Source organism: Ceratocystis lukuohia (assembly GCF_044167205.1).
Source record: "Ceratocystis lukuohia strain C4212 chromosome Unknown Supercontig3_pilon, whole genome shotgun sequence".
NCBI classification, from domain to species: domain Eukaryota; kingdom Fungi; phylum Ascomycota; class Sordariomycetes; order Microascales; family Ceratocystidaceae; genus Ceratocystis; species Ceratocystis lukuohia.
In genome coordinates, this window is record NW_027263522.1 from 1,921,494 (window position 1) to 1,936,494 (window position 15,001).

The 15,001-nt window shown below is 49.0% G+C and overlaps 2 protein-coding genes across 2 annotated transcripts; both read right to left on the bottom strand.

Annotated features, from left to right (window-relative positions):
• Positions 1–1,030: 1,030 nt before the first annotated feature.
• On the bottom strand, positions 1,031–2,359 carry HOO65_030513 (extracellular protein; the record flags this gene model as incomplete). The annotated part of the gene is made up of 2 exons (XM_071002216.1): positions 1,031–1,385; positions 1,452–2,359. 2 exons carry the CDS (start codon positions 2,357–2,359, stop codon positions 1,031–1,033), a joined length of 1,263 nt encoding a protein of 420 aa, XP_070860192.1.
• Positions 2,360–9,185: 6,826 nt separating this feature from the next.
• Positions 9,186–12,701, bottom strand: HOO65_030514 (pab1-binding protein; the record flags this gene model as incomplete). Its single annotated transcript, XM_071001812.1, has 4 exons — positions 9,186–9,484; positions 9,585–11,908; positions 11,999–12,383; positions 12,647–12,701. The coding sequence occupies 4 exons, from the start codon at positions 12,699–12,701 to the stop codon at positions 9,186–9,188; spliced, it is 3,063 nt and encodes a 1,020-aa protein (XP_070860193.1).
• Between the last annotated feature and the right edge of the window lie 2,300 nt (positions 12,702–15,001).

Consider the following 15,001-nt stretch of genomic DNA (forward strand, 5'->3'; position numbering starts at 1 on the left):
GAGCGTTTATATCTCTGTCGGTTGCGGCGTCTGGGTTCGTTCGATTGGGTCTGTATGTGTTTTCTCGCCTGTCTTTGAATCCGATATTGCGCCTTGTCCCCCGCGGCGGGGCAAGCTCAACAACAATAGCGGGCAACTAGAAAAGAGCAAGCGACTTGACCCCCCCTCCCTAAAGAAAGGGCAACTATTTCACTTACGTAATCCGGTAGTGTGATTCAGGTCGCGTCAATTCTCGTTTTGGTGCAAAGTTGTCGCCTGCAATAAATGTTGACTTGTGTGTCGTGTTTTATATGTTGGGTGTGTGTCTGGGAGGTAATGGGGAAGGGAAAGAAAGCCAAAAGCTTCAGTATGGAAGCGAAGTCTGAGCTCTAGCCAGCTTGGTGAGACAGTGTAAAACAGTGGAAACACTGTATATGCAACCATGTGGTGTATGGGGTTTAACCGCTTTGGGACAGCTATTTAACGACGTACTGCAACATACAAATTACTACTGAGAGGTACAAGCGATGTATCACGACAATAATCGTTGCCTTTTCACCTCACCTTCACTGGATCTTTGATCTTTGAGTTATAGCTTCAAATGCAATGCAGTTTTTTTTTTGTTATTCAAGTACATAGATGTTAGGCTGCTAAGTTTCCAGAACCTGCAGCAAAACAGAAAAAAAAAGATTTTGTCAACGAGAACAGATCTCTAGAGCGTAGTCTTCCCTGCCCAAGACACAAAAAATGATGGTGAAAAAAGAGGCCAAAAATGCGAAAAAAAAGAAAAAAGATTTCCTCCAAAAAGACCCTTCTTCCAGAGAAGAAAAAGAAAAGAAAAAAAGAAACAAAGAAGAGAATGTAAAACCAAAAGCCTGAGCTAAGGACCGTCCTATAATGTACCAACATAAAAACCATAATCTAATCCTATACCATTCCATCCGGGCATCATCATCACCAGCTTGCATCATACACGCCCTTTCCCGGGTTTTCTTTTGGGGGCCTTTCGTTTGAGTATGCCATTGCTGGTTGTCGTCGTCAAGTGCTGCTTTTAGGTGCAGTTTTCAGAAACACGACCAACGATGAGCTGGGCACTAACGCCAGAGCGGCATGTGTTACCCGAGGCCATGTTCATAACCACCGACCACCTGCCCGAGGCGCAGCGCTGGAAGGACTTGCCGTCTACACAGTTCCACTCGCCCTCGTTGGAGCAAGCTGAGCCAATAGGCTGGAGACCCTGGGAACTAGAGCCAGAGCCGGCATCAGACGAGGGTACTGCGGTAGAGTAGCCGGTAGTGGTGGGAGTATCAACTGAGGTAGCAGCGGGACGGGTCACAGTTACGAAGGTGGAACTGGGAGCCTGAGTAACAACAGCCTCAGATTTAGTCAGGAAGATGCCTCCGGGTCTAAGCAGAGCTGTTAGTTTCTGTAATTCTAGGGGGGGGGGGATACGGCCATGCCATGTTACTTACAGAGAAACGCTGGCCGCAGGCTTGGAGGTAGCTTCGGAAATGGCTTCGGAGCTGCTAGGAGCAACATATGCAGCCGAGGTAGTGGCAATAGTTGAAGAGGGGACTGCGGCGGTAGATGAAGGGATAGAAGAGGCATAGCCAGAGCCGGCGCTGGAACTCGATCCGGAGCCAGAGCCAGAGTCTGAGCCAGAACCAGAGTCTGAGCCAGAACCAGAGCCAGAGCTGCAACTACCAACAGGATCAACAGTATTAGTGCTGTCATCAGTAACATCAGGACCAGGGTTAGGGAACTTGACGTCCGCGCCCTCAGTGGTTGAGCAACCATTGCCGACATTGGCAATCATGATCTGGGGGCGAGACGAGAAAGAGGAAGCAGCCGACGAAGAGACAGAAGCGGCCTTAGCCGAAGAGGAGCCCTCAATATTGACAACAGCGCAGTTCATGTACATCTCGCGGTTGCCAATCTCGTTGAACCAGGTCCAGGCAAAGAGGGCCTCGCCGCTGACAGCATCTGAGGGAATGCTGAAATCGTAAGACGAGGTGGTACTGGTTGGGCAGTTTCCAATATAGCTGTGGATGACAGTGAAGGTCTTGCCTTTGTCATAAGACAAAGACAGTTGGCACGAGCCGCCACCATGGGTAGCACCGCCAGACACAGACATGTTGTAGGCCTGACCAGCAGTCCAGGTAGCAACCGCAGTGGCAGCGGCGGTGCCGAGCAAGTTCAGAGTTCCCTTGCAAGGGTAGTCGGAGCCACTCTTGTCCAGCGGGCTGGTGATGCTGTAATCAATGTCGGAGCCAGCGTAGGGATTGGCCTTGGAACGCAGAGGAGGGGGGTAGGTCATGGCCATGTGGGCTGAGGCAGAGCCGACCAGGGCTAGGAGAGCAGTAGCAACGTAAGACTTCATTGTGATAGAAAAGGGAAAAAAGAAAAAAAAGAGTCCTAGAACCGGTCCGGGAGAAGAATATCTATCTAAAAGATGGTGGTGATGTTTTGGTTGAAAGCAAAAAGAAGCGAAAGGAGTGTGGAAAGCTGACTCTTATATCCAAGCAAAGATAGTTTGTTGGGGGGGTAACCGAAGCTTGACTTGGCCAAGGTAGTGAGTCCCGGAGCAATGAAAGAGTGTGCAGATAAAAGAAGAATGAAGAAGCTGGTAGAGGAAAACGCAGATGTAGAAAGCGATGATGTCACTTGAAGATTGGCGTTGCAGCAGGGAAACAAAAGACGAGAGAGGCAAGAAGCGCTGTGTAGCCAAATGTCGTCAGAAGTCAAGACGGTGCGCGGCCAAGAGGGGCTTTTTAAGAGAACAGAAGATATTCTTGCAGTAGAAAGTAAAAGGGAAGAGAAAAACGAGGGATACAACCGATCGATCTCGCGTGAAATGGGGAACGAAAACAGAAAAACAGGCCGGCTGTTTTGTGTATGGTCAAGGAATGTATGAATCCAAAGGTGGTATGCTTGGTGATGAACTTTCGATATTGCAATCTCCAAGACAAGGAAGAGAAAGAAAAAAGCCAAAATGGGCAAAAGAATGAACGAAGAGAAAAGAAAAAGAAAAAGGGAAAAGAAAAGAAGCAAGATGACTGCAAAAAAGGAGGGTGAGTGAATGAAGAGACAAGAAAGGGTCATGAAAAGCGAGAGATGTGTGGGCATCGCCGGTTCTTTATAGCATTCCAAGGCCGTCACTTCTGAGCCAGCAGTGGAATCCCGAGTGGGAGTACATTGTGAAGAGGACAATGGTACATCTACAAGCGCTGTGCCGTATATGTGTTTCTATGTATCTGTACGTTTGTTTTAATGTACTAGACCGCCAACTGCACCCTCCCGCGAAAACGACCTATACCCGGGCCGTTTGTCGGGCCCCAGTAAAAAGTAAAAAAGTAATAAAGCGACTAACATGGTGATTGCCTTGCCCTTCTTGGTCGTGAGCGAGCGCTTGTCTTGGTCCAGACAGGAAGGAAGATGGGTAAGACAGCTTGACAGCCAGGATCAGGACAGGGATCAGGGCCAGACTTCTCTCGCTCTTTCTCGTTGCACTTGGTTCCTTCCTGATATTCTTTTCTTGGGGTTTTTTTTTCTACCTGTAAAACTTGCATAAAGAGGGCTGGAGGATGAGGGAGGGCGGGTGACCAGCGAAGCAAGCAAGGTAGGAGACAGACAAGCTGAAGCAAGAGGGATAGGCTAGGGAAGGAGCAAACAGAATGTGCAAAGAGGACTGGCAAGTACACCACAGCATAAAGAGCCAACCAGAAGGAAGCCAAGCCAGACAAACCAGGCAGTAGGACAAGGAAAGAAGGAAAGAAGGGGAAAAGGGCCCAAGGCAAGAGCAAACAGGCCACATACAGCTGGAAGGAACGAGAGGGAGTGGGAAGTAGCAGCTAGGAGAGAGACATTTAGCGAAGTAGAGTAAAAACTCTGCCCCAATACAGTATGTGCCACAGTCGGCAAGTACGTGTACAGGTGCTCCTGATGGTATACAAAGATACAGCCCTCCCGTACCAAGTGGCCAGTATCACAGGAAGACAAGGCAACAACCAAGAGCTACACGCCCCTCCTGCCTAAGTCCTGAGTCACTGTCCATCGCCGGCTTCACTAAACCAGAGACTAAGACACAACTAAAATAATGTAGGCGAGAAGGGACAAAAAGAAGGAAATCCAGGGTCTACCTAGGCCTGGGCCTGCCTACTCCCGCTCCACTCTTCAGACCTGCATTTATTTACCTGCTTGAGCTAGCCGCCATCCAGGAACCACCAGGTTGAAGGGGATGTTTCAAGAAGCAAGAAACAAAGAAGAAAAAGGACAAAATGGTGGATATCCCCTGTTAGTGTCCAAAAATGGAAGCTGGCCTTGGGTTTTTGATTGGCTCACATCAGCGAACACAGAAACAATAATTGAGCCTATCAGAGCTGCGTATGTAAGGAGGTGTGGGGCAGCTGGGCGGGCTCCTAGAGATCTCACTAACGCCTCCTGGCTCAGACTGTATTTATTGTATATACATGCGTATCATCGGTATGAGGTATGTATGTGTGCACATGTCTTTCAGTTCGACAACGATGGACGCACTGAAAACAAGAAAAGTTCCCTCTTTTCCCGGCCGGTTTGTCCCCAATTGCAGCAGCAAGGCAGAGGTCGGCTTCCGCGGCTTGCTGGCCTTCATGTCTGCTGCCGAGACGAAAAGTCAGGTGAAGATGTCGCAACGTAGTGCAGTGGAATAGTGTAATGGTCCGCCCGAGAAACAACTGCCGTGCGTTATTTGTTATTTGCTATGTCGACTGTTTACTGTCTGCCATTACTCTTGCACGTGTCACCACCACCACCACTCACAGCCCCTGTCCCACCCTGCACTGCTCTAGCTAGTCTCTCAAAAAAGGCATCAGGGCGAGACATTGCAACGCGACCGCCAGTTTACTTGCCAGAGTCATCGGGGCAAATCAAGAGACGGCAAGGGGGGGGGGGGGCGTGGAGTCATTCATACTGCTGGCTGTTTGAGTATGAGGGCAAGGTGCATCAAACAAGCAGGGCAGAGCAGAGCCATTCGCGGCCTTGAGCTGGATGGCTATAGCTGACATGGCCGTCTCAAGGTGGAATATCCTTCTAAACCCAGCATAGAGATGGGCTCCTTTCAGCCCGGGAGTATCCTCTAGACACAACCACCAGAAGCGCCTCTCTTCTCCAAGTCCCAATGGTTCCCTGGATGCATGTGCCTCCTCCCGCTCCCGGGATTCCCCATGACAAGATTCTTGCCCAGCCAAAATGCCACGGGCCTTCTAAATAATATGGCCCGATAAACAGGCAAGCGGGGGAGGGAGGGGAGGTTTGCAATTGTCTTGTCTCCTTGCGATCCATGGCTGAGGGAAGAGAAAAGAATAGAAGAAAGGAAACGACTGGTCAGAACATGGATGTGATGCGACCTCCCGGCTCGGCCTAGCTAGCCTGGGCTGAACGCAAAAGTCCGGTGCTAGGACATAGGCGCCAGCGAACGAACGGGGACAAAAAAGAAAGGTCGAATTAGTACATGGCTGGCCGCTTGACTCTTCCTTTGTTGCCGCCTGTGTAAAGAGAAAAAGACGGCTGGATAGCAGGCAGGATCAGGAGATCAGGAGAGCGTGCAGACAGGGGAGACAAAAAAACTGGCAAAGCGTTAACATGGGCGTAGACGTAGAGGGATCTGAAGATTTAGATAGAAATGGAAATACTGCACTGCACATCTGCAAGCCGCAGCTGACCTGGCCTTGGCCTGGCTTATTTGGCGATGAGGCAGACAGAGCAAAAGGCAGAAACGGACACTTTCATGTGGCGCTTCTTTCTGTCTGCCTGCTGTCTCTTGCCCTGCCCTCGGCCTCTACCTTTCGCTGTCGCCCTTAACACTACCCCTCTATGGCTCTCTAGACCCCTCTAGCCGCTCATGGAGACATCTGCAGCCTGGCTAGACAGAAAAGAGCGCTTGTATTTTGCTCATGTTGCGTGTTGCATGTTGCATGTTGCATCGTGTATTGCATCAACATTCTTGAGCAGCAGCATGGTCAAACGGCTTAGAGCTAGCTCCCTCCCCTCTTTTCTCTCTTCTCTTCTCTTTTCTCTCCTCTCTCTCCTGTGTCACTTGTTGATGCGTTGCTTTTCTCTTTTCCCAACTAGCTGCTGAAGAATGGAGAGCCAGGAATACTCAAAAGCTCCATTGGCAACAGCCAACGACACTCTGTCTTCGCCTCGCTCTCCTCTCCCTATTCTCCCTACGCACAGGGCAATATCATGTCATGTCATGTCATGTCATATTGCAGATAGATTCTAGCCGAGCAATGGACGGGCTCGGCTACTGCTATTCTAAATTAATAGCATTCCATAGCTCTTTCTTTTGTCGCCGTTTCAAACACAGTCTGCCTCCCTTGTGCATAAAAAGGAAAGATAAAAGACAACAACTCTCTAAAACAAAAATACACGGCGTAGTAAGCACATGGCTGCGCTGCTGTACTAACTGAGCTTCCCCATCGGTGCTGGATGGTCGAGGAGCGCTTAGAAAACTGCAAACTATGGACCGAGAATTTTAGCCGCTTATCAAATGTCTCGGAGGTTCTATTTCTTTTTGTTAGGGTCTTTTCGTTAGGGTCTTTTTTTTTTTTTTCTTCTCTTCCTTTATAACCCCCTTGTTTTTATCGTTCTTTATTTATAGTTTTATGGACTCTACCTACTGTCTCCGTCTCTCCCGTTTAGTGCGTGTCTCTCGAGGCTTGTTCTTCCCCATCCTTCTCCTCATCGTCCCGCTTGATCCAAATATGTCCCGCTCCGGCCAGCTCGGGGCCCCACCTTTCTCCTGTTCCCCTTCTCCTTCTCCCTTCCTGCATCACCTTTCTCTTGGTCTTGCCGCAACAAATGTTGAAACAGGCAAAAAAACAAAAAGTAAGACAGAGACTTCTGTTCTACTAGGTACCGTCGTGATGTGATTGGACGGAGAGGTGTTTCCTCCGCGCACATGGCTAGATATAGTTGCTTCTTTTGCTTCCTTTTGCTGGTTGGTGTTCCTGAGTTCCCTGGATTACTGGGTCGCGGGATTCGTTGTAACCTCGTTGTAACTTGTATACTGTACTCTGTACAACTGGCACCTAACCTGCACTAGAGTACTAGAGCACTGCACTTCCACTCGCCTCGCTCACTACACTATAGATTCCCAGCCGAATAGAGACGTCATGGCCTTCCACAAGCACTAAACTAAAACTAGGCCCTTCAACTGCATGGTGTTGTCTGCTTTGCACCTGGAGAACCGTGAATTCTCGCTCTACCCCCACCCAACCCCCGTTCTCGGCTACTCTGTCCTGTCCTCATCCCCCGGGTCCTGTCTCCTATCATCCCTCATCACCTACGATCCCGTCCATACTCCCTGCATCACATCATTTTTGCCCCACTCTCACCCTCGCCTTCAATCACACGGCATAAGCAGGCAAACAAGAAAACCGGAGTACCAGGTGACAGGACAGACTGCCTGCCATGCTCTACTGCTTATGGGCCCTCCTCCGCCTCTCCTCCTGTGTATATTTTTGCTTGAAATTGTGACATGATCCACAGAGCTAGAGAGCGGCTCGTGCGCCATGGCTCTTGTCTGTCCGCTTGCGCTATATTACATGAATTTGTAGAGTATGGCTTGCTTGCCGGCCCCCAATATCGGGGGCCTATAAGACGCTTCTCCGCTTTTGCTTATGGAGCCTATACCGGTGCAGATTTGCTATTTATTGACTGTATATAGATAAAGGATTCCCAAGTTATACGCTAGTATACTCTGATTTTGACCATATATTCTTCGTAGCTCTGTCTTTCTTTTCCACCTCTTACCAATGCACCGAGCCGGCTGTTGAAACAAAGCTAACCAGAGAACGAACCGGTCTTGCCCGGTAAAAGTGTCTAGAATGTTTTCATCATCTTCATTTGTCTTCCTTGGTCTTTCCCCTCCTCTCTGGAACCCACCTGAATCCAACTCAGCACTAAGCCGTTAGTCTCCTCCTACATAGGTGTGGAAGATCAACAAGAGCGATGTGCAACCTCATCGTTTTAGCCTCTCGTATTACTTTTCTTTCTAGTCGTCGGACAAAGCCCACACTAGGAACATCTACATCTACATCTGCATGGTATCAGCCAGTTATCTACGCCAATCAATGCCCGCCCCTCATTCGACTCTACTTACCGTCCTACCTATCACCAATCACACCCACGAAACCTCAAAAACCTCAAACACTTTAAGGCTCACTAAGTTTGCAACTCCTTTTTTTTCCATTTCTGTTGCCTATCTTATGGCACTCACATTACCTACATAACAGTCTAGAACATGTCATCCAGGTAAACATCATTTATTCGTTGTTGCGTGTCTCTCCCCCAGTCGACTTGCCTGAAGCAAAAGTGATCCTACCCGAAAAAAAAATCCATCCACTCTTCTTCTCACTCATGCTTTACCTAGCCTTCGCCTTACTGCCTACGAGACAAAACGAAGCACCACTCCTCTTCACCCCAATGAATATATACCTCACCGCAAAGTAGCTGCATCCACACAGTTAAGCCCCGTTCTCTGTTAGTCTGTCTAGACATAGACAGGCTTAAACACATTTAAATAGCTAGCCTCATGTATATGACGAATACACCGCATGTGTATACGTATCAATCCAACCTCTTCACCAAGCCTCTACCTACCAAGAAATAGATAGCCTCCTGCTTACTCACTTGCGACGGTTCAACCTGCTTTATTTGCCCTTGAGAACCGAGATGGCTTGACAGCAACATCAATATTTCCTTCCGCAAAACCGCAACTCAAGTAATAGAATTGAAATAGACTCTAGGCTCTCCACCGTGGTATGGCGAATCGGCTGAGTGCTTTGGCTCTTTTGCACGGTGTCAGAGCACAAAGGCACCTCCCCCAGCATCTCATATACACACCAATGGCGAGCAACAAGAGCTAGGTTTGGCCCTCAGGACATTAAGTCCGTTCTTCAGCCTTTGCCGCACAATCAAGCGGCCACACAAGCTTCCTTGCTGGTCCTATTGTGTCAATTTGCCTATATATCTAGACTAGGCTAGATTGACAGGTGTAGACTGCCTCTGTTCCCCCTCTTCCGGGTGACAAGAAAAGCACCCACCTTTTAGGTTAGAGCGTCAAGAAAACACATGGAACCGGTGCATTCGAGTGTCTACCCGAGGATTAACAGGCCTGTAATCAGATGTCTAAATATCACTGAATGCGTCATGCTGAGAGGCTTTCACTTGGCCTCTTCAGTGTTAGGAGTTGCATTCTCCGTTCTTGTAGGGGGGGTAGGAGTCTGTTGCTGCCTAGATGACCCTTGTGATTGGCCGTGTGATGGCACTTGGCCCTGCTGTTGCATATGTTGTTGCTGCGAGTTGTGGTGGTTGTTGTGGTTTTGGTAGTTCTTATATCCGTTATGGCTTGTGCTTCGGTGTGTCATGTGATGCCCACCGGGTCCAAATTGGTGCATCTGTTGTGGACTAGAGCCGTAATGTTGGCCACCTGGGCCGTTGAAGCCATTACGAACATTGCCCACTGAAAAATCAAATCAATAGTGCTGTTAGCAACGTGTATTTCATGTTGCTATAGGCCACTAGCCATTCTTCTTAACCTTCTCTGATTCTATTGTACTTACGTTGTCCGCCTCCCTGTTGTCCTGGAACAAAAACAGGTGAGTTGTACTGCATACCTGGGCTCATGCCGTAACCGGGCTGGCCTTGTTGTGATCCTTGATGCGCCATCATTGGAGCAGAAGGGCGTCCCGGACTAGAGAAGCCGTTGGCTGCGCTGACAGGAGGCGCACCCTGAGAAATATATGGCGGATGCCCAGGGTACATTCCAGGTGCATGAGGTCCACCAATAAAGGGGGGGCCCATGGGTCCACTCATATGTCCTTGCTGAGGCATGAACTGGCTGTTGGGGAAGGGGCGGTACTGGTTCATCTGAGGTCCTGGTGGCCCGTACGGCGGTACCACGGGCTGAGTGTACGCCATCTGGGCTGGCGAGTTCACCTGAAATGGCTGCATATTTGACAAACGAGGAGAGGCAAACGATTGCTGTGATTGGGAGTGCATCATCCGATCATCGCCAGCATAGACTACATGGTTTGGCAGGCCCTGATGGGACGGTATCTGCATGGACGGAATATGGGGAGACTGACGAGGGACTATTCCAGGAGGCCCGGAGGGGATGTGCATATGGCCTTGGCCATGAGGGCCTTGTGGTATGAGATGCGAAGGTATAGGAGTCGTGACACCAACAGGCACAAAGGGCATTTTCTCAAAACGTGTCTTGATAGTCATCTTCATCGTTGAATCTTCTTTTTCATCATCTTTAAGTTGGCGCCATGTAGGGACAGTATCGAAAGCAGGGACCAGACCCAGATTAAAGTCCCAACTGCGGCCTCTAGGCGCCTGCACAGACTTGATGTGAGCAAGAACATCGCATTTCTTGGGATCAACTGCCTTGGTCTTACGCCTGACTAGAGTAGGAGTAGGAGCTGACACAGGAACAGGCATGGGACCAGTAACATGACTAGTCGTCGATGAAGGGACGGCGTCAGGAATCGTAGTTGGTGCAGGCTTCGGACTGGCAGTTGTCGCGGGCGTTGTCTTAACGGAGGCAACTCCAGTGGGGTTAAAGGCGGGTGCAAAGACGTTCATCTTTAAGGTTGAAACGCCATTTCCACTCATACGGCGGTTAAATGATGAGTCAGAAGGGCCTGTAGGAGGAACAGATGTCGTGTGATGAGGCTGAGCAGCCTTGGGCTGATCACGAGGACGGTGGATTTGGGCGCTGGGACGAGCTGAAGGTGCAATATGTTGGTGGGCAGAGCGGTCCCCACGGTAGTTATTGTGATATTGCTGTTGTTGCTGTTGTTGCTGTTGTTGCTGTTGTTGCTGTTGGGGTTGAAAGTTGCGCGATCCATTGCTTCCATAACGACCCAAAGACCCTGATTGATTGGTAGCTGCAGGTCCTTGGGGTTTAGAGCCAACTGACTTTTGGTCCCCGTTTTGGGCCGCATTATGAACCTCAACACTAGCAGTAGCGCCTGAGCCAGCGCCAGAACTCGAGCCAGAAGCAGCAGCAGTAGCTATAGTAGTAGCTGAAGTAGTAGCTTGGGGCTGAGAGGTAACGGCATCCTTGGTGCCAGAGATGGCAGTTGAATCCTTTGTCGAGTTCTTGGCATCATCATTCTCAACTGAAGGCTTGGTCTTTGCATCATGTGCGTTTTGTTTAGCCTTCTTTGCGATTTGCTGCTGTTTAGCAGGGTCCTTGGCAATAATTCCAATTAGGTCGTTAGGAATGGGAGTAGTTAGTTTAAAAGTCGTCGCGAATTTACGCAGCTCCAGTAAGCGATCCTCTTTGTCTTGACGAAGCTTTGTAGAGCGAACTTTTTCAGCATTGGATCGTTCTTTGGAGGCAAATTGTTTAAAATGGGTTAGAACGGCACGTTCAACATTGACGGTAGCACTATGTGCTGGTTTGACAGGGGCACGTGCTGTTGAAGGGGTGGGTGCAGGTTTAGCCATTGCCGTACTCTTCGGAGCGGCAGGAGTTGAAGGAGCTTCAGGCCTAGAAGTGTCGGTGGGCTTGGGACTCGAGGTTTTGGGGTCTACAAGTCTTGGCACGGCAGGCTGCGGCTGTAGTTGAGCTTTGGGGTCGTTGGGCTTGGGCGCATCTATCTTTGGGGTGTCTACCTTGGCGGGGGTGTGTGAGGCTCGAGATGAAGAAGTAGTAGAATTTGTACGGCCATCGTCGCCCTTAGCCAGCCGTTTTGAGCCAGAACCGTTGGCCACACGAAGCTGGGAAGAGATGATAGCAGGATCAAAGGGAGCTCCCGAGACAGTAGCTTGGGCCGAAGGGGCACGTTTGGCCGGAGGAGTGTACTTGGCGGTAGAGGTGGCCGTCGAAGAATTCAAAGGGACAAAGTCTTGTGTACGGCGAACACCACTGTATCTAGAGGGGCAAATATGTTAGATGAATACTGACAGAACGGCAAAGGATAAAGGTAGTGGGTGGAAAGGTAGAAGTACGGAAGTAACTTACTTGTCTTCTTCATCACCACCCTTATCAGCACCAATAAAGTCCATGATACGCTCTTCAGCCTGATGGTTCGTGACGGGAGCACTCCGCTCAATTTCTCGAGCCTTGATATCCGCTGAAGCTAGGCGCTCTTTGTATTGAGGATGGCTACGATCGATAGAAGTGGTGTACATATTTTCATCGTAGTCAGTCTTAAGGCCAAAGAGTTTTTCGTTCACGGCGAACTGATCCCAAGAGCGACCATTGTTATTGGCGTTGTTGGATGTAGACTCGAGGCTACCTTCCAAGCTGCCATCGCCCTCGGGCTTCCAGCGCTGAAGGGTGCGTTCGTGAAGGCCACGATTGTTGGAGATGGCGGTGTCTGTCCGGAAGGACATCCGGTTATTGCCTGCATTAGAATGCTAAGTTAGTCGAATGCAGTGGCGATCCCGATGAGGAAAGGTTTGAGAAAAGCGAAGGCAAGGCGAGAGCACAGTATAGTCGGGTGGTTCGTGAGTTGGGATTAGGCTCGTCGTGTGGACGTTGCTGTTCAAAGGGGGAAATGCAGACAACTCCCTCAAGACGGCGAGGGAGATGTCTCAAGGGGGGGGGGGGTCATGGGATAATAAACAAAATGATATTTTCGGTGATGTAGAGATGATTGATACTCACCGTTTGGCACCCGGGGACGAGAGAAATCCGAGTCCTTTTTAGGGGCAGGCATCATGATAGGTGGCGATGGTGAGGACTGCAGAAAAGAATAGAGAGGAATTGGCCTGAACCAGGCGTGAACCAAGAAGTCTAGGAGATGACAGAAGCTAGACTAGGCCAAGGGGAGGCCAAGAAAGGGCGAAGGAGAAAAAAGAGCTCAGAGCAAGCAAGCAATGCAAGCAATGGGCGAGTTTGGGGGAGGAGAAGGGGGAGAGAAGAGCACAGTAGTAATACAACGACGAAGACGACAAGTAGGTAGAGCAAATCAATGCACTATACAAATAACAGCACAGCACAGGGGGAGGGGCCAAAGAGCCACAGGGCTGAGTGCCAGGCAAGGTAGGCTAGCAAGTGGAGGCAAGCAAAGGACGAGCCAGAGCTGACGACTTGGCTGTTCAGCGGAATTGGAGGATTTTTTTTTGCTGGCTTTTGGGGCCAAACAGAGACAAAGAGAGACACAAAACGGGGCGTTGTTGGCTTTGATTTCCGAATAGAATCAAGTCTAACAGGGGAAGAAGGAAGAAGTAAAGCTCGAGAGCAAAAATTGGATCAGAAGACGAAACCAAACAGCCGCAATAAACTGCTTTTTTTTAATCTGATACCGTGGTGATGATGTGTGTCTCTTCCACACAAACAAGCACGAAAAGGCGGGAAAGACGAAGAGGAAATTTGGGAGAAGAGAAGAAGGGAAAGGAAAAGAAGAGAAAAGCTAGACTAGCCTATGAACCAAGGATTGCCGCCTTGTTGAAGTGACTATCTTGGAAGGCAGGTACAAGCCAAACAGAAACAGAAAAAAGACAGACGGAAGGAACAAATGGAAGAAAAGGGTTTGGCTCAGTTTATTTTGCAAGGCAATTCCCGTTGACAACAACAAAGGAGGAGTAGAAAAGGCTAGGCTGGGAACAAGTACCTGTTGGGTTTCTATGAAATAGAGAATGGGGGAAAAGGAGGGAAAGAAGGAAATGGAAGAAGAGAGAAGCGAAAGAGGTAGAGCAAAAGGAAGGAGAGAAGAGAACATAAAGCAACAACAGCAGTAAAAACATCTACATAATAGCAAGAGCCTACGTACACTTTGTGCGGTACTTGTAGATCAGGTATTCTCACTATGACTGTCTGCTACAAAATATACAGTTAATCAGTGTGGGAGCAAAAGAGGACCCTGGAGTTGAAGCCAAGCACATCTAGTCCATCACTATCTCTTAGCCTTTTATTTTTTTTAAAACATTTTCAAATCAGAAGAGAAAACGATGGATCTACTGCCAGTTCATTGTTTTGATAGTTGACGTTGACCCTGAAGCTTGTCAGGGAGAGAAGTCCTTACCTACCAGGCGGCCACTACGTTTTTTGCCACCACAAAGCTGTGACGTGACGACAAATGGCGTTCCCAGATGAAAAAGGAAGGGGGAAAAGGTGTGGTAGTTACGCATTATTGCGCTGTCTATAAAAGTGTTGCTCCCCTGGCTATACAAAGACAGGCTCCTGTTTAAGACAAAGCACCAAAGACTTCATCTACTATCTGCCCAAGCTTGTCGCAAGCTTGTTAAAGCTTCTGTTCGACTGGTAAATGACTTGTCACGCGCACAACACCACATGGCACGTCAACTACATAATAATGCACCGCTATGCCGACACGACACTGGATAAGCTACACGTATCAGTCTTTGTATACACGTATATGCACATACATCAAGATATAACGCTATGCTCGCTAAGAAAACAGCCTTTCTCATGTGCAGTTAATACACACGCCTTAACTTGACACAGCAACAGACGCCGTCTACAGGGATTTAGAGTGTCCTGTCACGCAGCGACAGGACTAGCCGAAAAAACGAGCTAGGCCGCAAGAATTTTCACCTATATTCTGACACGGTGCAAATACAATACATATACGCACCGTAACCGCATGGTAAGGTTCTTGCACAATTTAAATCTTCAGGCTACCAACTCTCTGCAGCACACATACACCGTCAGTTCCGTTGCTTTATTCCTGTGCTGTACTTCGTATGGTGTACCATGCGAGTGGCTGTGGCAGCAAGCAAACGGAGAACACCAAATATAGAAAAAGAAGCAATTGATTGCATGTTGTTAACGATGTCTACTGGTATATTCACAAAGGCTTTGATCTCTCCCAATTAAGAAAAGAACGGGATGATAGTACACTGATTTTTAGGAAAAGGAAAGGGGGTAGAAGAAAGCGTCCGCAGCAAGCAAAGACAGTAGAGACTTTGGAGCGGTCGGGAGCAGAAGAAAAGAGGGCGTCGGAGAGGGGAAGGAGAGGGGAAAGGAAGGGTTTATTATCCAGTAAATCAGATTTTC